A 23810-nucleotide genomic window follows, 5' to 3' on the forward strand; every position below is an offset into this window, starting at 1 on the left:
TTCTCTTTGAGGAAACATTACATAAACGATCAGCGTACAGATCTACGTAAATGACCAACTTCAAATTCTTTATTTAAAACCGTGCTAATAGGTAACCACATAAGAAACTCCACTAATTCGTTGTAGTTAGTATTCTTAAACTCACTCATCCAAGTGCACTGTAAATGTTCTGATTTGTCTTTCATATTTGCTTGGCGCTCTTCAAGTTATTTCCATTAAGCTTTGCATTAAAGTTGGGTGCCAATAAAGGCACACTTAGAAATTAATACCACAAAACTCACATCCTCTGGTTTCACAAAACCACACATTCATGTGAATCATACTTCACTCACTCCTCGGGTAATTAGAAAATAATGTAAACATAACTGAAACAAGGGAGGCAGCCTAATACAAATATCTTAGCTGCTGTTGCTGCATTTAGCCAAATATGCATCCCAGCCTTGACGACGGTATTCATGAGCCACCTCCGCAGGGTTTGCGGCTTTTATAATTCCACGACCCACAATTATAATGTCACTTCCTCTATCGTAGATCACCTGAAACACAATACGTTTCGGTCACAACACTAGCTCATAAAATAGTATAGTCATAACAAATGCAGGTCGAAATATAGACAAGTGATGTAAATGCCCCTTTGAGCAGGGTGATTTCTTTCATATACACTATGAACTCCAAACTCAATCCCTCGAACAACGGTATGAACATCAAATCTCTCAAGTTATGGTTGCCAAACTGATACGAAAGTAGTGTAGTATATGGTAAACTTACGGAGTTTGGAGTGTTGTATTGCTGGCCAAGAGCATCACCACCAGTTACCATTTTCACTCCAGGAGTTGCCTGGATGAAAGCTGGATTTACTGGTGCCCCTGGCCATGATGCTGGGTTAACTGAAATGAAGCCAATCACAAAGTCAGAATGCTCCTCCGCTATCTTCACTGCGGCAGCTGTGTAATCTCCCTTTGCAAAGTTACCAGCTGAGCTCATTTCGGCAAGAAGCAACAGCCCCCTACCATGTGGCAAACCCTACAAGAGAAAGAGAGTACACAAGTAGTAAACAGTTAGGAAAAATTAATTCATCTGAGCAAAAATTTATGCAGTGCGAGCCATCAATCCAAAGTTGCAAACCTTCAACTTTAGTCCATCAACTATCCCGGGACCAGAGATTATATGACAGTTGACAATATCAGCCCAGTCCAGTATACGGAATATACCTCTGCAAACAGAAAAAACTGATAAGCTAAGGGAAATGATACTAACATACAGAAAAATAAGAAAAAAAAAAAACTAAGCCTGAGCCTCACCCTTCATACTGCATTGTTACTGTGTTACCAATGTCTGCAAACTTGCGATCTTCGAAAATTAGGAAATTATGTTTATCTGCAATCTTCAATTGGATAAGGCACATATCAGCTATAACTCGACAATTGCTTTCAATCAACCAAAACACATTTGTAACTGTATAAATTGAATACAGTCCTGCTCAGAAGAAAGCTATAACTTGACAATTACTAAGTTCCACCACTGATAATAATATGAATAATCAGTGAAATTATTTATTAGTGCATGACATTATACTTCTTTTGAATTAAAGTCACGGCTTTGAAAATGCAAGCTTAAAATGGTTTTAGCAATCCATTCAGGCAAGTAATACCAAGGGAGAACACTATTGACTCAGATGTTCGTAATAAAGATCGCGATTTTCCGGAAGCTTGCTTGATTTAACTAAAACTCAAGCAGCAATTAAGAACAGATAACAGATGAAGTAACAATTTACTATCTCAATATGCAGCAACATTCACATCAATGCCATCAAGAAATTATAAAATCTACATGAACCAGCAGCCATAAATCATGACTAATATCCAGTTGCATTACAAAACATGAAGAAAAAATGTTTAGAAACATACTGAGCGAAGTTTAGAGCCAAAATCCGGGGTGAAGTCAGGCAATATATCAACATGGGTTTTCAGTAAACAAATCTCCGGCCCAACCTGCATTAAAATGTTTACATCATAGAATCAGTGACCATCACAACAATAGATATTCAACTATCCCCATTCTTTTCTTATTCAATTCACTTCCCTCTCTCATCACAGATTGTTCAAATTTACAAGGCACCTGCCTTTGTCTACATACTACTGTCAAAGTGCATTTACAAATCTAGCAACAAATACATATTTAAATAAAATAGTACAACTACAAAAAACCCAGTTAGAAATCTAGAATATCATATTACCAGAATATCACAACCAACAGTGGCACAATAAGTTAATTTCGAATTTTTATCCCAAAATTCTATGCTGCTCCGGAATATATCCTATAGTGCAGCTGTTAAACCGTTCAATCTTAGTCATTGTATCTTCGACCGAAGATCTAATAGTCGAATTTGACCAAGATCTAACGGTAAAAAAAAGTTTGGCTCCGGAGTATATTAGAAAATCTATATCCGAATCGTGAAAAATTAGCCTCATCCGTATCATGAAACCATTTGTCTAACTCCAACCCTGCAAAGGTTTAAGCTTGCACATGGACATAGTGTAGCTTCCCACATGGCAGTTCCTAGACCAACTTCTTGTTAACACCCACGTGTATATTTATAACACTTGGCTCCAACAATACAGTTAAATTACAGTGCTTTCATATATTTTCCGGGAAAATTAAAAGATTCCGAGAAAATCCAAGAAAATCTCACCTTCTCAGCTATGTCGAGCAACTCCTTGGCAGTCCCAACATCGGCAGCCACACATAGATTGCTCTGCTTCTGCACCATCACCTCAAAAAGCCTCTTCCCCGTCGGATTCTTTGACACCTTCGCTCTCTCCTCCAGCGCCAATCCCCTAACCTTAACTTTCTCCACACTGTTTGGCACAACCGGCGGCGCCGCCACCTTCCGATTCTCTTCCAAAAACTTCAAAACAATCAACTCCGTCTCCTCCCCGACCTTCCCCTTCTCCTTCAACACCCTCACCATCTCGCTCAACCGAAACAACGAGTGCAATCGAATCCCATTCTCCTCCAAATTCTCCCTCCCGCCCTGTTCCCGGTCGATCAGTACAACGGCGTCTTCGACCTTCAGACCGGCGGCGCGTAGGGGCGCAGCCGTCTCCAAAACCGATCCGCCGCTCGTAACCAAGTCCTCGATTATGAGGCAGACTTGGTCTGGCTTGAAGACGCCTTCGATGGCCTTGGCGGTGCCGTAGTCCTTGACCTCCTTGCGGCGCATGAGCATAGGGAGGTCATTGGAGGTGCTGATGCAGGTGGCGATTGGGAGGGCGGTGTAGGGGACGCCGCAGATGAGGTCGTAACGCGTGGAGGAGGGGACAGTGGCGATTAGGGTTTGGGAAATTTGGCTGAGGAGGGCGGGGTAAGATACGATGAGGCGGAGGTCTATGTAGATTGGGGAGGAGATGCCGGATTTGAGTTTGAAGTTGCCGAACTTGACGGCGGAGATATCGTGGAGTTGGAGGATGAGGGACTCGGTGGACGGCAAAGATGCCATTTTTTATAAGACGGTGGCGGCGGATTGGGAATAGCAGAAGGAGAGTTAGTGGAGAGAGTGAGCAGCGAGCACACACAGTGGCTTTTACGTACGGAATAAATAGAGAAAATGCTGAAATGCGATTAAAGCAAAATGAAAAATGAAAAAGGTTTTACAAACTTTTTTTTTTATTATTCAAAAACACTTAATTAATTTTTTTTTCTTCTTTTTTTCCAAAAAAGAATCAGCTGTTGATTTCATTTCTTCTAGCGGCCGAGAAGATTCATAGAAGCATTTCAGCCACTCCTAAAATGTAATTATTTTTTTTTAATTATAAATACAAGATGTTGTGGTAATAGGTAATGAGGAGTGTTGCGTTGCTCTTGCACTACATTCAAAACCTCATCAGCTCCTTAATATAACATCTAATCTAATAAATTTATAATTTTACAAAAAATAAATTGTTTAAAAATTCAGTTGACTTATATTGAATTTTTGCGTTTGATGACAGAATCATAATTAAGTTAAAGTTTGGAAACACCTATTTCTTCACAAATTATCGCAATATTTATTCATAAATTATTGAAAATAATTTTTTTTCATAAATTACAGGAAAACTATTTCTTCGTAAGAACACAGTTCTTACTTGGCTGCAGTGCAAAGTAGAATATAATTATTTACCAGTAAATTTCATTTTCATACTTCAGGTTTGGTGTCTATTTCAATTTCTTACAACATCTTCAAAAAATTTCATTTTTCATACCTTAAGTACTATTTTATTTCAAAATAATATATCCATTACATTTTTCATCAATGGATCCGTTAAGTGTTGAAGTGGCTGCCACGTATATATCACATGGCAAAGGGAGGAAAAAAAAAAAACCCAAACGCATTTCCCCACTTGTAAGAAGAAGAGGAAAAAAAAAAAACTGCAAACCATCCCTCCCCCTCCCCCCCCCCCCCCGAAAACCCAAACGTAATGAAACAAAGGTCAAGAAAATATCTAAAAGTCAATTTACTAAAAACACCCTTGAACTTCATGGTTTCATAAAATCTTCGTCGTTATCCAAATTTCGTTCCGCTTAGAGTTCGTATCGTAGAGTGCTACAAGAAAATCCTAATTTGATAGGTCATTAGTGTCACGACCCAAAATGTCAACTAAAATCAACATATTCTCCTTTAGAACGTGAAAGTGTGGCCTATCAATGCTTTAAACCTTCGGAATTTGAAGCTAGAGGTGTCAGAAAAGTTACCACAGGAATAACTGGCTTGTGGCAGTCAAGCGTTCATAGCGACGTTGCTTTTTGATCCTTCGATGTTGACTCTTCCTATCATTATAAAGCAGAATTCACCGAGTGTTGGATTGTTCATCCACAAATAGAGAACATGAGCTGAATTTAAACCAGCATTTTGATCATTTTTCGTGAATTAAAATACTCTTATTTTTAGGATGGCCTGTAACATTATATTTATATTATATACCAACCACCCCCACTCTCTCTCTCCAAAAAAAAAAAAAAAAAAAAACTAAAAACAGAAGCCCAAGTCTTTGACGAAGTTTGGGCTAATAATAGCTAGAGTTGGATAGTCGGCTGTTGGATTGTAATTTTGGGATGTTACCAAACTTGGTGCAATCATTTATATATTCTTCATTTGTTTAATTTTTTTTCTTTTGTAAATTCTAAATTCCCAAATCATATCATCATTTCCTACTCATTGACCCTCTCAAGTTCCTTGTCTCTTATTTCTTCACTTGATTTTGGTGTTCTACAAAATTCCATAATTACTCTAATTACTTTTCCATGATTAGGCAGTGATGTTGTCATGCTTCAAATCTCAATTATAAAGTAGGTGTACTAATTATTGTCTTGATGGCTACCTATTATCATTGTTAGAGGTGAGCATCAAACCGGCCAAACTGCGTAAAATGATCAACTCGAAGGGTAATTCATGGTTTGGTTCAATTTCGAGTCTTGACAGTTTACAAAATCAAAAGGTTCGCAAAATTGAACCAAACCATATAGGCTTGTTAATTGTTCAAAACTGAATGGAATCCCAAACTGGCCAAACCAAATCGAACCACACCACCCAATAGTAGTTTGGTTTGGTTCAATTTCACTTTGTAGGTTTTATTAGTTAAAATCTAATCAATCTAAACTACGTTTTATAGCATAAGTCTTAATTTCGACTTAACATGTTATAGAGTTCAATACCAATTATTATGATTAGTTCATTATTAAACATATATTGTTAATTAAAAAAAAGTTCAATAGTTATTTATTTAGTCCTGAATTGTGTATGAAAGCGATCCAATCCAAACTACGTCCATCCTAACCAGGAAAAGATTTTTTCAAGTGTAGGGTATTCAACGGTATTTCACGTGCCATAATACAATTAAAAGAAGTGATATATTATTACATGTCTCTTTACTTATTTTATAATACGTAAAGTACTAGCGTGAATAACAGGTTAGAAAAATTTATACTAAAGAGGATCTGATGCTTAAACTGTGATGAAAAATACGAGTTTATCCCTTAATGTCTACCTTCCAAGTCCAAATCCAAATTATTCTGGAGTGGTTCTGGCTGTCCACATCAGGGCAAACAGGAAGAATCTCTCTCATTTCTGGGATCAACTCAGGCTTTCTCTTCCCCCCTCCCTCCACTTAAAATAATTGCCTTTTGTTTTCTTGGTAAATGAAAAAATTAATCCCAAATTCAACCAAAAGTAAGCAACCGACCCCGTAACCATACAAACACCCACTCTCCTTCCTCCTCCTCTCAGTCAGTAGTCACTTTCTTTCTTTCTCACACACACACACATATATATATATATACACACACACATTGCAGTCTCAGATAGCCCATCTCTCTCTCCCTCCTACCCCACATTCATTGGGAAATTCTCTCCCACCCTGCAAGCAAAGCAGCTTTCACTTTTTTATTGTTCTCTTTTCTTTGGGCCTCTCTCTCTCTCTCTCTCTCTCTCTCTCTCTCTCTCTTGTTTCTGGGGTTTTGTGCTTTTTAGTCATTGAGATCTGCATCAAGATGGGTAACTCCCAAGGCAGCTTCACCAACTCCAGAGAGCCACCCAATGCCCTTCCTCATCCTCTTCCTCTCTACACTTCCTCCTCTTTAGCCACAGATCACCACTACTGTGACTACAATGACCACAGAATCAAAACCCTTTTGAAGAAAATGTTCAGGGAGTTTGGCTTGGCCTGTTTTCTCCCACCTCGCCAGAAAAAGAGCAACCAGAAGACCCCAGTTGATGACGACAGCAACAACAACAAGAAGATAAATTTAGAGCACAACAAAGCGTGGCTGCTGGCGGAGTCTGGCGGGTGTGGGGCGGAGTTGGAAAATGCCGATCCCCATTCGGTTAACTCCTCTTTCAGATTCACCTTCTGCTCTCAGGTGGAGCTGGATTCCATGAACATGAGCTCCTCCGCCGCTGCAACGGTTCTAATGGTGAATTTGGGAAATGGGATGTCTGAATCCAAAGCTAAAGAGGTCAAGTGGAGGCGATTTGAGTCGTTGGAGAGGAGCATTTCCCCAATGGCTCACACTTTGATCAGATATAGCTACGGTGAAATTCTTGCTGCCACTCGCAATTTTTCGAAAGGTAATGAAATGGGATTGTTTTGTTTGAATCAAAATTTGATCCTTTTTTTCTGTGTGAAATTTTAGTGGAATTTGTTGTTTTGGGTAGGTAGAGTTTTGGGGAGAGGAGCTTTGAGCTGTGTATTTAGGGGCAGAGTTGGGATTTTGAGAACTGTTGTGGCGATCAAGCGACTGGACAAGGAAGATAAAGAGTCTGCTAAGGCATTTTGTAGAGAGCTGATGATTTCTAGCTCTCTTCACAACCCAAATGTGACACCTCTTGTGGGGTTTTGCATTGATCCAGAGGAGGGCTTGTTTTTGGTTTATAAGTATGTCTCCGGGGGAAGCTTGGAGCGTCATTTGCACGGTGAGTTCTCTTGTTTCGGTCTTTTGAATCGAACTTTCTTTCAAGTTTGGTGAGTTTTAACTGATTTACGACACGCTCATTTGCAGAGAAAACGAGGGGAGGTAAGGGCTCTGCAACACTTCCTTGGTTTGTAAGGCACAAAGTTGCCATTGGAATTGCTGAGGCAATTGCGTATCTGCATAATGGAACCGAACGATGTATTGTTCACAGAGATATCAAACCCTCAAACATTCTCCTTTCGTCCAAGAAAACCGCCAAGGTAAATGGAGAGCAATTTTATGGATCTCATTCTGGTTTGAAATTGAACTGTTTTCAATGGAATTAGATTTTACTTTATACACTATACAAGTAATTTGATTGATTGACTGCGTTGTATCGATATTGCTTGCAGTTATGTGATTTTGGATTAGCCACTTGGACTTCCGCACCTTCCGTTCCCTTCCTTTGCAAAACTGTCAAAGGAACATTTGGGTACGATCTTGAGAAAACTTAAACTAGTAAGCATTTTTTTGTCCCGTTGCTTGTGTTCGATTTTTATTCATTGCGTGAATTAAAATGGCATGTGCAGTTACTTGGCTCCTGAGTACTTCCAGCATGGGAAAATATCGGATAAAACTGATGTGTATGCTTTTGGAGTGGTCTTGCTGGAATTGATAACCGGAAGGAAGCCAATTGAAGCAAGAAGGCCACAAGGAGAAGAAAACTTGGTTCTCTGGGTAGGTCATCTTACTACCTTCCTTTTTTGCCTTTACCTCCTTTTTTAATATGTGATGTTGAATTGATGGGCCCTTGATTGCTTCTCATGCTGGACATAGTTTATTTTCTTTTAATAGCTTATTCTTCTTTGACACGGCAATATTCTAAACTACTCTGATTTACGGGGAGAGGGATTCAAACTCGGGTGCGGGGGAGAAGGAGAAGAGGGGGGGGGGGGGGGACACACTATTCAGACCAATTGGCCTAACCCACATCTCTTTAAAAGTTTATTATGAACTATTTTCAAAACGCTCGTTTTTTTAATTCGGCTACTTACTCCATTGGATAGAAACTTTTCTTAGCAAAGGTTTGTCTACCAACCAAATAACTTTCTGAAAGTCAAATTTCTTGAATCATTCAGTAAACTTTCCGTATGGTGTTTCAATGGAAGTCATCAAAACTTCTCGTTTAAAATATGAAAAATGTTTGTGGTGTACATTAGATTTTGGAATTGGTTGCTATAAGTTATAACTCACAAATGTGCCACTTCCATTTTTCATCAGGCAAAACCCCTCTTGTGTAAAGGGAAAGGAGCTATCGAGGAGCTGCTTGATCCACGAATAAAATGCACTTCGAGAAATTCAAATCAAATAGCACGGATGATTGAAGCTGCAGCTGCCTGCATAACGAGTGAAGAATCCCGGAGGCCAAGCATTTGTGAGATAATGGCAATACTGAAAGGCGAAGAAGAACCTAGCGTCTTCAAGAGGAAGAAGCCTAGTTTTCTGGGGAATGGATTGTCGATTGATTGTTATTCTCAATTACAACAAACGAATAGCGAGATGAAGAGTCACCTGGCTTTGGCTATGCTAGGAGTTTCCGAGTTTGAAGATGATGATCATCTTTACGGGCGTTGATTCGTTGCAGATAAATTATCCTGATTTTTCGGTTCTTAGATTTGTTGTTGCTTGTTTGAAGTTTGAACAGAGTGGTTTGCTAGAAGTGAGTACCGAGTGTCGATATTGTAGATAGGAATAGGGGTCTGATGTGTATATATCTTCCATGTACCTGTCCCTATTTAGCTATTCTAACAGGGAAAGTTGTAACACATTTTGTTTTAGTTTAAGGTTCTCGTTTGATTACCATTTAATACCATGATCTAGATCTAAGGATGTTTCTCTCCGTTTTGAAGCGAGAGGTTTCAGATTTGAAATTCGTGAATGACAAGTTCAATATTAATTTATTTCCTCACCTCTTAATGTATTTCTGTAAAAAAATAAATAAGAAGTACGTGCTCCATTAAGCGTATGAATTTGTAATGCTTTCTCACATTGGGCTAAGGACAACGCTTGCTGGCAGCTCATGTTTGCTAGAGAGATTTCGTAAGAAAATTTCCCCACATTAAACAAGATTTTTTAAAAAGAAAATTGAAATATTATTTAGTAACTACTTTCATTTCCAGTTTTCAATACCAAAAAGGTAAAAACTGAAATCTTGTTTAGTAACTACTTTTAGTTTTCAGTAAAAAGACAAAAACTGAATTTTTGTTTTATAATTACTTTTAGTTTTCAGTTTTCAATACCAAGAACGAAAAACTTTGGTAACTACTTTCAGTTTTCAAATTCAATACCAAATAATGAAAACTACTTTATTGAGTTTTCAGAATTTGGCCTTAAGTTTTTACATTTTTACTTTTAGTTTTCATTTTTTTAAACAAACAAGATTTCAATTTTTAATTTAAAAAAAAATGAAAACCAAAACTTAAAACGAATAGTTATCAAACGGACCCTAAGATTTTCGTTAGACAATGGCTAGTTCCCAAAAACTTGAGCTGTTATGCAATTAGGCAACAATGTATATCAAGCTTACATCATTTCTCACTTACAGCTCCATCGTGCACCATTTAAATTGACAAATAAGTAGAATATAGACGGATGACGGAACTCAAAATCTCACTTACAAAATTCGAACAATGCTTGCCTACTCAAAGATGAGTAGGAATTCCTACTCAAAACTCTTCATGTTCAAATCACAGAGCTTTGTGCTTATGATCAGAACCGTTCATCTTATAAATCACACTGTAAAGATCATTTATGTAAAAAATGAATTAAAACTAAGGTCGTTTAGTTAACCTATTCTAGCAAATACATAGACGGTTCGTAATACTTTTTCGTCTATTTATTTTTATACAGTTCGATGACTAAACGACCTTAGTTTTAGTTGATTTTTTTTACAAAGGGGATCTTTATAAAATGATTTATAATATGAACAATTCTGATTATAAAAATAGAGTTCTCTAAATTGACAACGAATAATTTTGAACATTACCAATCCAGGTAACATTATCCAAATATTAAAAAAAAAAAAAAAAGGTCCATGCAGATGTGTAGATACATTCACCACCTACGCATTTTTCTGCACAATTAATTGAATTTGGGGTCACATACCAATTACTCCATACATATATTTTATCTAATTTTATTCTAATTAGCAAGAATGATTATTTTTTTGACATTTGTTTGCAAAAATGATCAAGTGTCGTTATGCATCGTTGTGTGATCATTATATGATAAAATATGCCGTCATTATTATTATAAAATATTATCTCTGCAAATATTCGTTCTTGCTAATTGCCCCTTATTTTTTCATTAAAACTCTGTTACCAAATCCAAATCTGTGTCTATTTGAAATGTATCAAATTATATAATATATATATTGTGTGTGTAAGGTTGATTTGTAGTTTAAATAATTAAGAACATTCACTTCTGATCGTTGAAGTGACGTGTTCTCGAATAGATACAGAAGCAAGATATCATTTGGCATTGTATGGGATATTAAGAAGTTTACAGTTTAACTACCATATTAATTCAAATGAACCTTAACAGTCAATGCACGTCTTGTCTCATAAGGGCATGGAATGAGTCACATACACAAGACATTAAGGATAATGGGATAAACAAATTAATAAATTGAAGAGAAACGCTGCTAAAATATTTTGGCAATATCCTTAATTAAACCACGGTTAGTTAGAGCAAAATCTAAATATTCTTGGTATGAAATGAAGCCATCACCGTCGGTATCAATCTCCGCCATCATAGATTTCACTTCATCTGGTTGAACGCAGCCTAGGGTTTCCAATGCATCTCCTAGCTCAGTTGCAGAGATTTTTCCATCGCCATTTGTATCAAACCGCTTGAAAATGCGCTCACGGTCAACCTTTTCTTTAGGATCTTCTTCTGCCATTATTTGTACAGTTGATTATAACGTGCTTTCTCTAAGTTGAGTTTTGGTTTGTAAATGGATTAATGAATGCGAGAATGAGGGGTAAAAAAATGGTGGTTTGTGATGAATGAATGTGTGATTGATGACAGGTAAAAAAATTAGGTTCTTAAAAGATGGTTTTGCGAAAGAGTAAGATAGTCCGTCAAATTATGGGTTTAAAAATGAGTTGAAGATTGGCTGAAAAATGAAATTTTCAACGATTTAACTGCAAAGAAGGAAAATTGAAGTTTTCTAAGATAACTTGTTGTAGAGCTTGTTGTTCGAACAATACTTTAATTCTTACCATTCTTTTTAATTCTTACAATTTAATGTCGCCTACGAAAGTTATTACACGTTTCGACACAAAAAACAAAAAATGAGAAAATTATTACACGTGTATTTTCTAACTAAAAAAGGAAAATGTGGACATATGTACGGTTTGGTTTAGTGGATAATTTTTGGTCAATTTGTAAGAGGATAATTTGAACACGTGTTTTAGTGGTATGTCCCATTTTTCCTAAAAAAAAATTAAAGAAAAAGACAGTTGCAAAAGTTAGGTGGACAATGTAAGGGATGAAGTAGCACCGGTGGATGTGTTAACTAGAAGGATAGAGATTCTATTCTAATCTCTTCTACCAAAATCACCTAATTAAGTGATTTGAATCCTTAAAATTTGATTTAACGGCTAAAAGCAGAGGTTCATTTTAAAAATTATAATAACTTTAACTGTTTGATCAAATTTCAAGAACCTGGATCACTTGATTAGATGGCTTTGGTGTGAAAGATTAGGAGATGATCTATTTCCTAACTAAAAATGAAAACTTCTAGAAGGAACCACCAAGTGCATTCCACGTGTCAAATTTATGAGAAGAGATGAGATGAGATGTTGGGAGAAATTATTAGGTGATAAAATTGATTCAGGGCCAACAGTATAAACAATGGACATATGGCCAATTTTCAATGGAAGTACCATAACTGATGTTAGAGAGATAATAGTGTGCTAAGAACATGATACATCAAGTTTTATAATACAATTAGTTGGAAATTTGAAGAAATTTTTTTTAACTAATTGTATTACGACACTTAGTGTACTAGGTATTGTTCCCGGTACACTAAAAAATTTCTCCCAATGTTTGATGGATAGTGTGATATTCAGGAGAATTTTTCAATTAACTATCATATTAACACATGATGCTGTAATTTCTATGATATAATTGAACGAATAAAACAAATCACATTGTTGACACTTCAATATACTTGAGCTTTATTACGTTAGACTGACCTGTGTTAGAATGTGTTATTAGTGTCGTAATTTTTATGCATTATCATTCATGTTATAACATATGAACTAATAACATCACCACTTAACGATGCAACACTCGCACTCAAAATTTTCACGATATTTGAAAGATTGAGTGGCCTAAAATTTCGAAAGTAGGTGCTCCAACAAAGTAGAATATGTTGTCAAGTACTATAGCTTGGTTGGCTGAAAGGACTTGTTTCTGATAAAATTCGGCTCCAAGTCCCACCAGAAATTGAGAATGGAAGTTCCGCAATAATAGGGAACCAAGCTGCCTAACAAAAAGATTCCACAATCAAGGAAATAAATAAGAAGATGGAAAGCAAACATACAAGTAATTTGCAAGAAAGAAAATAGCCTCCTACATTTTGGATATGGTAACATCACGTGACAATGCAACCGAGGTGCTATGAGTCCACAAAATCGACACGCGTGCTCGATCAAAACCTATCATTAGTCCCCGACTGTTATACATGGTCACCTTAAAACTAGAACTGATAATTTACTAGATACAAAGCTATATGGTAAGTTAAAAGGAAGAAAGCCGAAAATGAGTGGAAAAATAAACGATAAAAATATCTGGATCAGAGATACGAAAAATGCAAAAGAAAACACTATCAATGTCGTACCTCAAAACGAATGTTGATTGAATTATAGTGATGTGGTGTTATACAATCAACTTCTTATTTTGTTGAACCAATTAACTTTGCTACAAATGACTGAGGTCTATCTCACAACAACACGAACTGGCTACGACAGTAGATCTGAAGTTCACTTTCAGCTGGTTTCAGTGTTGCGACCATTATGACATACAGGGAGGGTACCCTAGGAGGTAGTTACATATTTACGTCGAAAACCCTAGGCGACACACTTGAGAATGACATTCAACACAGATTCTCGAGTTGGCAAAGCCGGAAGAGCACCTCTCTCCGTCACAGTCAATGCACCACAAGCGTTAGCAAACAGGAGCGCATCTCTCAGTTTGTCCTCCTCCTACATTTCAAATCCAGATGGCCACTCTCTTTAGGTTGACAGGCATAATCCATTGTTATAAAACATAAACAATGTAGGATATAACTTCAAACACTGTATTTTCAATCAGCAATTGGGAACTCACACGAAAATTACCGCACATCAATCAACAAATGGAGCACAAAACAGGGTTTAAATGCAGATCACTACATGCTAAAATCTAGTCATTAGTAAAGAAGCTCTACCACTATCCAACATTATGTATATAATTTGAGAATTTCGATAGAGTTGTTCCCAAGTCATATGATAAATAACAAATACGTCTGGAACATATAACGTTGAAACTATCTTCTACAGATCAGAAAGGCAACATCGTCTGTACCCTGTTGTTTTAGGAAAATAAATTTCTCAAGTTTAGAGTTTGTACCTGTTTAAGATTTAAATAGATAGGGTGATCCAGCTGCCTAGTTAATTAGGAGAGGATTTCCAAGGAAGATAACTAGTACATAGAGGCTCTAATCCCTTTTCCTTCCAAACATCCACCCCAACCCCCACCCTCCCCTCTCCCTAAGATTTCTGCAATGCTAGAGGCCGTCGTCTGTATGAGGAACCTTCGTCTATCCATATTCATGAGTTTTTAGTTCATATTATTTGCTTATTTCCTCATCATGCGCAGGGTAGTGAAGCTACTAGAAATATATAATTATGCAATTAAGTTTTGACTGGAAGAAGGCCTCGTTTGGTAAATTGGATGGGAATGGAATGGATAACTCTTCAATCTCAGGGCAAATTGAAGGTAGAAGATAATGATTTTTCATTTAGAGGGGATTAGACATGAGGAAAATTCATTCCTTATAATCCTACCATTTTCGATAGGACTGGAATGGATACGATTTCTTCATGAGTAATCCATTTTCTATCCTGTAGTTGATCATATTTTTTCATTTCTCCCTTCAACATGCCTTGATTTAGGGAGTTATCCAATCCAATCCTACATACCACACGAGCCCAAAAATTCTCTCAAGTTTTGTGTCCAAGATGCAGTACCTGAAGCAAAGAAAGATCAACAGCTAGTTGTGATAGTATTCCGGCCACAAATGCGTCCCCAGCACCAGTTGTGTCCACTGCATCTACCTTCATACCCTTGACTCTTCCACTGAACTCCTGCAAATACACACATAATGTGCGGTTTCAGATACACAAACGCTGAGAAGAGAAGTATATTGCTGTCATCCTAGCTGCTCAACAAAATCCCATCAATTTAGAGAATCTTAAATAATAACATCTAATATCTACTAATCCAAAAGAACCCCTTTAAAGCCTCAATCAATAACTTTGCCAGTAGCTTTTGAAGATTACTGGTAAATATCATGAAGACAGGGAGCCACAAAAGGATGCCAGTTCACCCTTCCCTTGATACTCCATATATCGGTGCATGATGCATGCACGAGGGGCATGCGCGCGCGCACACACACATAGAGTCTCTCCAAAGCATACCTCGTATTATTCGTTTCTGTTATTAATTATAAGTTTTTTTTTATCTCCATACTTAAAGCTTACTTCTAATTCAAATTAATCAAAGAATATTTATTTTATTTATCATTCAAAAAGGTTCAGTGAAGTATCTACCATTTAAATAACTCTTTCTATTTTCTTAATCAATATATCTTTCTTTTTTATGAGAAACACAAATTTTATTAAGAAATAACTGAACCAAGTACAAGAAATATGGATGAGAAGCAACTGATTACAATCAAATTTGACATTTTATTTTGAAATTTACATTGGAGATGCTCTTAGATACCTAAAGCAACAGCATCACATCAAAACCCAATAAGCAACTGATTACAAACTACCCCCAAATCCAGAAATGTTTGGAAAAAATGCTCAAGGAGAAGCAAGGAGTCTAAATCTATCCTAAACTGCTCCTACATGGTATTCACTCGAGAATCAAATTAATTTCTTTTACTCAGATTGCTAATAAAATCAACTAATTCACCAAAATTGATATATAATCACTTTACAGTATCATCAATTTTAAACCGTGCAATTAATACATTCATCATTTCTTGCATATACTTCCAACAAATACCAGACTCTTATAATATTATGTTGGAACTATTTTGTTATTAAATTAATTATACTCTAAGATTCACATGTTATAATGCATGAGGCAATGTGTATTTGAGATTTCCAGAGAAGATCACATGAGAAGAGCATATTTGAAAACTTACCTTGGTGTAGTACCCACAACCATCAGGGCCCTCAGTGACCAGAAGTAATTTAAGATTTGGATGGTACAATTTGCGAACAACATTTTCATCATATGGATCTTCTCCTCCTGTTAGAAAAGAAATCTCTTCTTCCCTTATCTGAAAAATAAATAATCAAATTTTCTGACGCAATATTTTCAATTTCTTTTAGCACTTCCCTTTTACCATTTCACAAAAGGGACAATGAAAATCAAAGATGAACCTACAGGTGCATAATCTGCATATTTAAAGGTTTAATTACCTTGATAACATCAGCAGTGTCCCATATACTCAAAATTCCTTCTCTAGCACTCTTTGCAGAAGGCCACAGTGGACGCCTGAGGTTGGGATCGTAGGACAGAACTACACCAGCGTCCTTTGCAGCTTTTGCCGCTGCAATATGAGCCGACTTGCATGGTTCCGTGATAAGACTTATAGAACCATAATGCAATATTTTTGCCTGCCACAGGATGGTCAAGACAGACTTTGAACATTACTATAAAGAAAACGACTACCAAGTCAAATAAAAAAATAAACGGAGAAACTCAGCAAAATAAGATCACGTCAGACAGGCATGCAATTTGATATCCAACAATAAGAAGAGCCCAACATGGGGTGACCTAAATGCAACACACTGATACTGGAGTCTGCAGCCGTCATGATGTCTAAGGTGCATCAATGTAAGTGGGTCTGGATTATGGAATAAAGAGTTCAAATTTAAGTATCCTTCTCATGTGAGGTGTACTATGCTCAATTGAAAAGTCAGTTCAGGCTTACCAGTCTTTAATCAGATGATACACCATGCAAGATAGTTAGTTCCCTAGACATTTCCTTTATAAGATATATTTATCTTTGCCTTCTTTTGACTCTTTACAATTATAATCATCAGTGTTATTTAACTAATAATAGCAACTGTTTCGTACCTTCCTAATTAAATCAAAATCAAGTTCAGCTTCTTGAAGCAACATATCAGCACTAGGATTACGATAAAACATGAACTCACGTTCCCCATCACTCCTTAATGTAACAAATGCTAAAGCAGTTCGTGCACCGGGATCAAAACGCATCCCTTCATTGTTCACATTATTCTCCTTTAGTATATCAGCAAGCATGTATCCAAATTCATCTTCCCCAAGCTGCAGGTAAATTATAAATACAAAATACCTGAAAGGATAAGATTGTTCTGATTACAAAGATTTTATAAAACAGTAAAGAATTGGCACAACGCAAGAAAACTAGTTTTGTTTTTGTTTCACCACTTTAATGCATAAGAACAACTAAGAAGTAATATAACAGCTAAGAAATACAATAGAAAATTAGGTTGAAAGTGTATTGTACACTTTTAACGAAATACAATAGAAAATTAGGTTGAAAGTGTATTGTACACTTTTAACCTAATTTGTACAAGCTTCCACAAATGTGAGGTAGACTATGATATTTATAATTTTATTGTACGTATGCATAAAGGTGACAAGAAAAAGGACCAAGACAAAGGAAAATGATCCGTTAAACCTTCAGAAAGATAAAACTAAAATTAAAATACGAGGCGGGAGAAAGAAGGGAAGACCAATGTCAAGTGGCCAAATTATTATTTAATGACTCAAAACATTAAGTAACTGTGGACTTCATCTAAAAGCCAGAACAACAAGAATATGGATACATGTGTTTGAATTGATACCTTTCCAATAAAAGCTGATGAGCCACCAAGTCGAGCTATGCCAACTGCAACATTAGCAGGGGCTCCTCCAGCAGCTTTTTTAAATGCAGGTGCTTCAGCCAATGAAAGTCCATTACTCGTTGGGACAAAATCAATCAGCATTTCCCCAAAACAAACCACAAGGGAGGATTCTTTTGTGTCCGGTAGTGCATCTCCTGCAAATGCTTTTCCTAAAATATTTTACAAAAGAAAACTGTGATGTAAAGTAAGCAGAAAACCAAAAGCTGTATGGTAATGTCACTCGTGATTGAAGTCATATGCAAAGTCACAGACAATTAGTGAAAACTAAGAAAGCACAAACTGAGTGTCCTAATTAAAGCAACCAAGAACAATGTGTAGAATCCAGGACTTGAGTTCGGCAAATTCATGGCATGCTAATGTACTAAACAGTGACATCAAAATGGAGCATGAAATGCATCAGCAAAGACTTCTAAAAAAGGGGACAATTTGGATACCTAAAGAACATCAAGAGTAAAGGCGGAATTAAGAAAAAGTCAAGACAGTTTGAGATGGGGTCAATACAATTATGAGCAGATCAAAACATCACCCGACCTCTAGCGTACTTCCAGGTTTTGGTTAGGGTTAAAGAGACTAAACTAGGATCAGTTCTTGACCCCCAAACATAGAGGTAGCATGTGCCTACAAGTCCAAGAAAGTCAAAATAGTACAGGATATGTTTAGGATCCTTAGGAGTAACTAATACCCGGATGGACATTAAGCAGAACAATAAACAATCAAAACAGAAAAACCCAGGGTGACTAAAACTAAAAACTGTCCTGGTATACAAGGACATTGGCTGGTGAACCAGCCACACTCTAGGTGGACTGAAGGTTTTTTTTGGGAAACTGATACCCCTGGCCATCCAAAGATTTCAGCAGTCGACCAAGATAACTCAGCTACCACGGCATTTAGGTGCACGAAGAGTTTTTTTACTGGCCTTGTTTGAATTTAAATACCCAAATGAAATTAATGATCAGAAATACGAATAATGACCCCCAATAAATTCCAAAGTTAAACCACATGATAGCTATAAACAACGAACAATTCACACAATATTTCAGTCCAATCCAATCAAAGAATATCACACAAACGCCCTTAAGGTGCATGATAATTCAGCAAAATAACTAGATAACAAGCAAAACCAAACAAAACCCATTTCCCAAAGATGCTGACAGAACTCAGAAACCAAAGCATTACCTTGGACATTCAATCTAGCAATGGAGGAAGAACTGAGAGGCGGTGGGGAAGAAAATGCAGAAGCTCTGACTGACCTTTGACTAAAAGAAACCGAATTGCGAGGCAAAGAAACCACCCCGCCGAAGCAGAAAGCAGTAGCATGAAGAGCCATCAAAACAATCGCAGACCCAGAAGAGAATTCGAACCAGTTGATATCTTCCAAAGTCGATTTTGCTCTGAAGCTCTGTGTGGAATGGAAAATGGCAGCAGCGGAGAGGGCAAAGCAGGAGCGTAGTAGCGTAATGGTTGTCGCCTAGTCATGCTTCTCTTTGGACTGCCGATGACGATGATGAACTTTGTTGTTCTACTTGGTCCCACCCTAAGCCTTTGTTTTGTTGCCATGTGTATGACGAATTCTATTCCATCATCCGTACTACTCTCACCAGACAAATTTTGATTTACAATTGGTTATTCCATCAACACTAGCATATTCATATCGATAGAGAAATTCAATTTTTAAATCAAATTTATAAACCAATAATATGTCACTGATAGAAAATAAACATGTTAATCAACGTTTAAGTTATAATTCAATCATCATCAACCACATCATTTGATTTGAAATTTTGGTTTAACAAATTTGGTCTCCTAGCATTATCCATTTAGAAAACATCTGTTTTTATAGAAATTTTTCCGTGTTCCGATGTATGTGATGTAAGAGTCAAAATTAAAAATGAGTTTTTAGAGAGTAATTTTTCGATGGGTCGGGAACACAATTCAGTATATCAAGTGTCACAATACAAGTGATTGGATAATTACAAAAAAAAAAAAAAAAAAAATTCTAACAACTTGTATTATGGTAATTGGTGTATCAGTACATGTTCTTGGCACACTGAAAAATCTCGAGACTTATTTATGAATCAAATTCCCTCGTTTGGATTTATAAGTATAGAAATTTAGAATTTTCACGTGAAAAAAAGAACCTTGAAATTTGGGACCTTCAATTCCTAAGTTTAAATTCTATGTAAATAGGTGTCATTTCTAAATTTTTATGAGTGAGACTTCAAAATTAAAAAAAATTCTTGTTCAAATTTCATTGTACTTTTAGTTTAATCAAACACGAAAATTTACTTTTAGAAAATGAATTTTTGTCAATATTTTTTTTAAAAGAAATACAATATTCATTAAAAATGAGAATACGTACAAACGAAGATGATAATGTGCATAAAAAGGTTCTATCATCAATGATAGTCGTGTTCTCCTGCAAAGTTTTGTTCATGCAGCGATTTCATTTTTATTTCTGTCATTTTGATCTTAAATTTTCTTATACAAACACAATATCAATATTATAGATTTTGTGAGATTTCATTAAGTTGTGAATTTATTTGAGAATAGAAAAGTATACATACCAAAGGCAACAAACAATCGCATCCTTCCCCCAAAGATTTCATTGGATTCTCCTACAATGAATTCATAAACTCTGTTATTCCCCGTGTCCTCCATAACTTGGCATTACTTGCAAATTGGCCTGAATCGGTTTAGTTTTATGTCAATTCGGGTATTGATATTTTCAGTCAACTCGATTTTTTTTCTCATTTGATCTGATTTTTCGGTTTATTGATTTTATGTCCACCTCTAGTTGAGAAAATCTAGATAAAAAAGAATCGAGAATCTTCGTTAACAAACGAGGAGCTTACACAAAGTTGTTAATACATTCTCGGTAAAACATGTATTTAACTCATAAATACTACTTTGATTATTAACGTATTCAAGCTTATTTTCAACCAATTCACTAATTCCATACATCCAATCCAAATCATTTTCTTCCTACTTTTAGCATGAACAAATTCATCGAATTTGTCAGAACTCCTAGTCCATCAATGAAAATCCACTCTTTCTCCTCCTGATTTTCTGCGCAGAGTAATTAAATTTCCTTAGCATAAATATTACTTAATTTTTTTCCTTAAAACACACGATATGTGCTTACGTCAAAATTATGTAAATATTTGACCTCTGCACTTATTTCCACATTTATTTTCAATCAACTCGTTTTTTTTTTCTTTTCTCGTTTGATCCGATTTTTCAGTTTATTGATTTTATGTCCGCCCCTAGTTGAGAAAATCTAGATAAAAAAGAATCGAGAATCTTCGTTAACAAACGAGGAGCTTACACAAAGTTGCTAATACATTCTTGGTAAGACATATATTTAACTCATAAATATTAATTTGATTATTAACGTATTCAAGCTCATTTTCAACCGATTCACTAATTCCATACATCCAATCCAAATCATTTTCTTCCTACTTTTAACATGAACAAATTCGTCAAATTTGTCAAACTCCTAGTCCATCAATGAAAATCCACACTTCTTCTCCTCTTGATTTTCTGCACAGAGTAATTAAATTTCTGTAGCATAAATATTACTTAATTTCCTTCCTTAAAACACACGATATGTGCTTACGTCAAAATTATGTAAATATTTGACCTCTGCACTTATTTCCACGTTTATTTTCAGTCAACTCGTTTTTTTTCTTTTTGCTTTTCTCGTTTGATCCGGTTTTTCAGTTTATTGATTTTATGTCCGCCCCTAGTTGAGAAAATCTAGATAAAAAAGAATCGAGAATCTTCGTTAACAAACGAGGAGCTTACACAAAGTTGTTAATACATTCTCGGTAAAACATATATTTAACTCATAAATATTAATTTGATTATTAACGTATTCAAGCTCATTTTCAACCGATTCACTATTCCATACATCCAATCCAAATCATTTTCTTCCTACTTTTAACATGAACAAATTCGTCGAATTGTCAAACTCCTAGTCCATCAATGAAAATCCACACTCTTTCTCCTCCTGATTTTCCGCATAGAATAATTAAATTTCTGTAGCATAAATATTACTTAATTTCTTTCCTTAAAATACATGATATGTGCTTACGTCAAAATTATGTAAATATTTGACCTCTAGACTTATTTCCACATTTATTTCCGTTCACACTACGCGCTTTCTTCTCTCGTAAAAAATCCCCCGCTTTACTTCTTTCTATCCCCCCAACTGTATATGTATCTCTACGGATTCGCCGCACAGAATCCTCTACGCCTCAGCTCACAGTCACTTCCACGTGTCTACCTGTCAATCGCTATGTACTCCACAAAAGTTAAATCTTTGTGAGAATTCTAGAAATTCCAAATCTTACCCTTTCATCATATATCGTGCGGTTAGAAATTATTTTAAATGCTTTTATTTTAAATTAAAAATGAATAATACCTGACAAAAACTAACTACACAATATACAACGAACACAATTTGAGAATCCAGTTCTCATAAAGAGATCCTCCTGGCAAAAGAAAGAGCTAGTAAATTCCAGGTGTACTAGGTCGGCCCGCACCCGATCACCGCCTCATAATTCACGCGTCAATAGTTCAAAACGAGTGAGATCGCCTGTATATATATCTCTTGTTAGTCAAGCAATCAAACAGAAAGAGAAGAAAATCTGAGAATTGTAAACCCTTATTCTCTCTCTTACTCTCTCACTGTGTTTGCTGCGATGTCGAAGAACGATTCGACTTCGAAAGGCTCGGGAATCGGCGCCGCCGGCTCCATGGAGGAGCTGAAGAAGATCTTCAACAAGTTCGACAAGAACGGCGACGGCAGGATCTCCTGCGACGAGCTCAGGGGCATTTTCGGCGAGCTCGGCTCCGAGACGGCCTCCCTGGAGGAGGTGCAGCGCATTATGGCGGAGTTCGACAAGGACGGCGACGGCCACATTGACATCGCGGAGTTCGCCGAGATCATCAATGGCGGATCCACCAAGGAGCTTCGCGACGCGTTCGACCTATACGATCTTGACAAGAACGGGCTGATCTCCAAAAGTGAGCTGCACGAGGTGCTGAAGCGGCTGGGGCAGAAGTGCTCGCTCAAGGAGTGCGCGAAGATGATCGGCTCCGTCGACGCCGACGGCGATGGCCACGTCAACTTCGCCGAGTTCAAGAAGATGATGACTCGAAACTAAAAGCGATCGAAGCGATTGGATTGGTAAAGCATACAAAACGGTAGAAAAAACAAGATCAGTATTAATTAGCTTTAAAATTAGATTTTAATTAGGGATTTGGATTTAAGTGTACAAAAATATTGGATTATTATTGGTGCTAACTGATCGTCTTTTCGTTCTTAATTTGCTTAATTTTTTGAAAAAGTTTAATTTGATTTTGTGTTTTATGGTTTGGCTCTTTTTGTTGAATTTGTTATATTTGGTTTTTAATTATTTTATTTATTTATTGTATTGGTAGATATATTGTGCAAGTGGGTGGCCGTAACAAAAGGTTGGGTGGCGTTAATGATAATTGGAAGGCGTTGTCGTGTTTGGGATGGCGAGTAGTCGTTGTACCGAATATAATACGCATATGGTCATGTGGTCATAGCTGACCTCGACGCGGAATTGGGCTTCTGATGCTGGTCCCATGGGTGGTGGATACTGGATGTCGTGACCGTTCGATTGAAGACACAAATCGTGCTTTATGTGTGCTTTTTGGTTGCTCTGTACTCCTTCTCGTCCTATTTAACTTGTTGTTCGGACTCAAGAATTTTCTTCTAAACGAATAATTAATTACATTTTTTTATAACTTTTTGTTAAAAATGTGGTAAGCATGCTTTCTAGTCAAACTATCGACCCCAAAATCTTGGAGGGGAAGCCGAGTTTTGGGATAATGCTTTCAAGGAAATTGATGTTGATTGGGGTCTACGGCTCCTTTGATGCAATTTTCTATGTGAGAATTGGGCAATATAGTAAATTACACACAACATAATTTTACTATTGTTTTGCTTCGTAACCAGGTAATCATATAAGTTGCTTTCACTTTTTATTCCACCTTTTTTTTTTTTTTTTTTCTTCTAAATAAAGTAGTTAGCGGCAAAATAATTATCTACGAATTGACTCTTCACTAATGAAAAATCGTTTGAAAGTCACTAGCCATTTTATATTTCCATTT

The 23810-nt window shown here is 36.5% G+C and overlaps 5 protein-coding genes across 6 annotated transcripts; 2 read left to right on the forward strand and 3 right to left on the reverse strand.

The window, feature by feature from the left end:
• Positions 1 to 47: 47 nt before the first annotated feature.
• Positions 48 to 3616, reverse strand: LOC137739290 (uridine 5'-monophosphate synthase-like). The gene is made up of 6 exons (XM_068478841.1): positions 2693 to 3616; positions 1908 to 1991; positions 1302 to 1384; positions 1126 to 1213; positions 769 to 1023; positions 48 to 536 (listed from the first exon to the last, which is right to left on the reverse strand). Exons 1-6 carry the CDS (start codon positions 3497 to 3499, stop codon positions 399 to 401), a joined length of 1455 nt encoding a protein of 484 aa, XP_068334942.1. The 5' UTR covers positions 3500 to 3616; the 3' UTR covers positions 48 to 398.
• Positions 3617 to 6297: 2681 nt separating this feature from the next.
• On the forward strand, positions 6298 to 9386 carry LOC137739821 (probable serine/threonine-protein kinase PBL7). Its single transcript, XM_068479538.1, has 6 exons — positions 6298 to 7102; positions 7190 to 7447; positions 7534 to 7706; positions 7839 to 7918; positions 8016 to 8163; positions 8707 to 9386. Exons 1-6 carry the CDS (start codon positions 6526 to 6528, stop codon positions 9058 to 9060), a joined length of 1590 nt encoding a protein of 529 aa, XP_068335639.1. The 5' UTR covers positions 6298 to 6525; the 3' UTR covers positions 9061 to 9386.
• A 1581-nt stretch (positions 9387 to 10967) lies between these two features.
• On the reverse strand, positions 10968 to 11519 carry LOC137738836 (polcalcin Bet v 4-like). Its single transcript, XM_068478308.1, has one exon. It carries the CDS (start codon positions 11384 to 11386, stop codon positions 11129 to 11131), a length of 258 nt encoding a protein of 85 aa, XP_068334409.1. The 5' UTR covers positions 11387 to 11519; the 3' UTR covers positions 10968 to 11128.
• A 1814-nt stretch (positions 11520 to 13333) lies between these two features.
• LOC137740289 (probable fructokinase-6, chloroplastic) lies at positions 13334 to 19181 on the reverse strand. Its single transcript, XM_068480146.1, has 7 exons — positions 18843 to 19181; positions 17607 to 17815; positions 16852 to 17064; positions 16191 to 16388; positions 15911 to 16048; positions 14724 to 14840; positions 13334 to 13697 (listed from the first exon to the last, which is right to left on the reverse strand). The coding sequence occupies exons 1-7, from the start codon at positions 18991 to 18993 to the stop codon at positions 13563 to 13565; spliced, it is 1161 nt and encodes a 386-aa protein (XP_068336247.1). The 5' UTR covers positions 18994 to 19181; the 3' UTR covers positions 13334 to 13562.
• Positions 19182 to 22280: 3099 nt separating this feature from the next.
• LOC137740015 (probable calcium-binding protein CML23) lies at positions 22281 to 23438 on the forward strand. Of its 2 annotated transcripts, none has more exons than XM_068479800.1 (2): positions 22281 to 22874; positions 23112 to 23438. In XM_068479800.1, exon 1 carries the CDS (start codon positions 22370 to 22372, stop codon positions 22832 to 22834), a length of 465 nt encoding a protein of 154 aa, XP_068335901.1. In that variant the 5' UTR covers positions 22281 to 22369; the 3' UTR covers positions 22835 to 22874; positions 23112 to 23438. The 2 variants fall into 2 exon arrangements, with proteins under 2 accessions (XP_068335901.1, XP_068335902.1); XM_068479801.1 differs by having other exon boundaries at positions 22281 to 22857; positions 23112 to 23283.
• The last annotated feature ends 372 nt before the right edge of the window (positions 23439 to 23810 follow it).

Source organism: Pyrus communis, chromosome 7, assembly GCF_963583255.1.
Source record: "Pyrus communis chromosome 7, drPyrComm1.1, whole genome shotgun sequence".
Classification (NCBI taxonomy): Eukaryota; Viridiplantae; Streptophyta; class Magnoliopsida; order Rosales; family Rosaceae; genus Pyrus; species Pyrus communis.

Excerpts from the sequence above, each read along its gene's own strand:
- LOC137739290 (XM_068478841.1), bottom strand. The coding sequence starts at position 3,499 with ATGGCATCTTTGCCGTCCACCGAGTCCCTCATCCTCCAACTCCACGAT. Across the intron at positions 1,385-1,907 it reads TTGGCTCTAAACTTCGCTCA|ATTGCAGATAAACATAATTT; the intron begins GTATGTTTCTAA and ends ATCCAATTGAAG. Across the intron at positions 1,214-1,301 it reads GTAACAATGCAGTATGAAGG|AGGTATATTCCGTATACTGG; the intron begins GTGAGGCTCAGG and ends TTCTGTTTGCAG.
- LOC137739821 (XM_068479538.1), top strand. The coding sequence starts at position 6,526 with ATGGGTAACTCCCAAGGCAGCTTCACCAACTCCAGAGAGCCACCCAAT. Across the intron at positions 7,103-7,189 it reads CACTCGCAATTTTTCGAAAG|GTAGAGTTTTGGGGAGAGGA; the intron begins GTAATGAAATGG and ends TGTTTTGGGTAG. Across the intron at positions 7,707-7,838 it reads CGTCCAAGAAAACCGCCAAG|TTATGTGATTTTGGATTAGC; the intron begins GTAAATGGAGAG and ends TATTGCTTGCAG.
- LOC137738836 (XM_068478308.1), bottom strand. The coding sequence starts at position 11,386 with ATGGCAGAAGAAGATCCTAAAGAAAAGGTTGACCGTGAGCGCATTTTC.
- LOC137740015 (XM_068479800.1), top strand. The coding sequence starts at position 22,370 with ATGTCGAAGAACGATTCGACTTCGAAAGGCTCGGGAATCGGCGCCGCC.
- LOC137740289 (XM_068480146.1), bottom strand. The coding sequence starts at position 18,993 with ATGGCTCTTCATGCTACTGCTTTCTGCTTCGGCGGGGTGGTTTCTTTG. Across the intron at positions 17,816-18,842 it reads TGCTAGATTGAATGTCCAAG|GAAAAGCATTTGCAGGAGAT; the intron begins GTAATGCTTTGG and ends AAAATATTTTAG. Across the intron at positions 16,049-16,190 it reads ACACTGCTGATGTTATCAAG|ATAAGGGAAGAAGAGATTTC; the intron begins GTAATTAAACCT and ends TTTATTTTTCAG.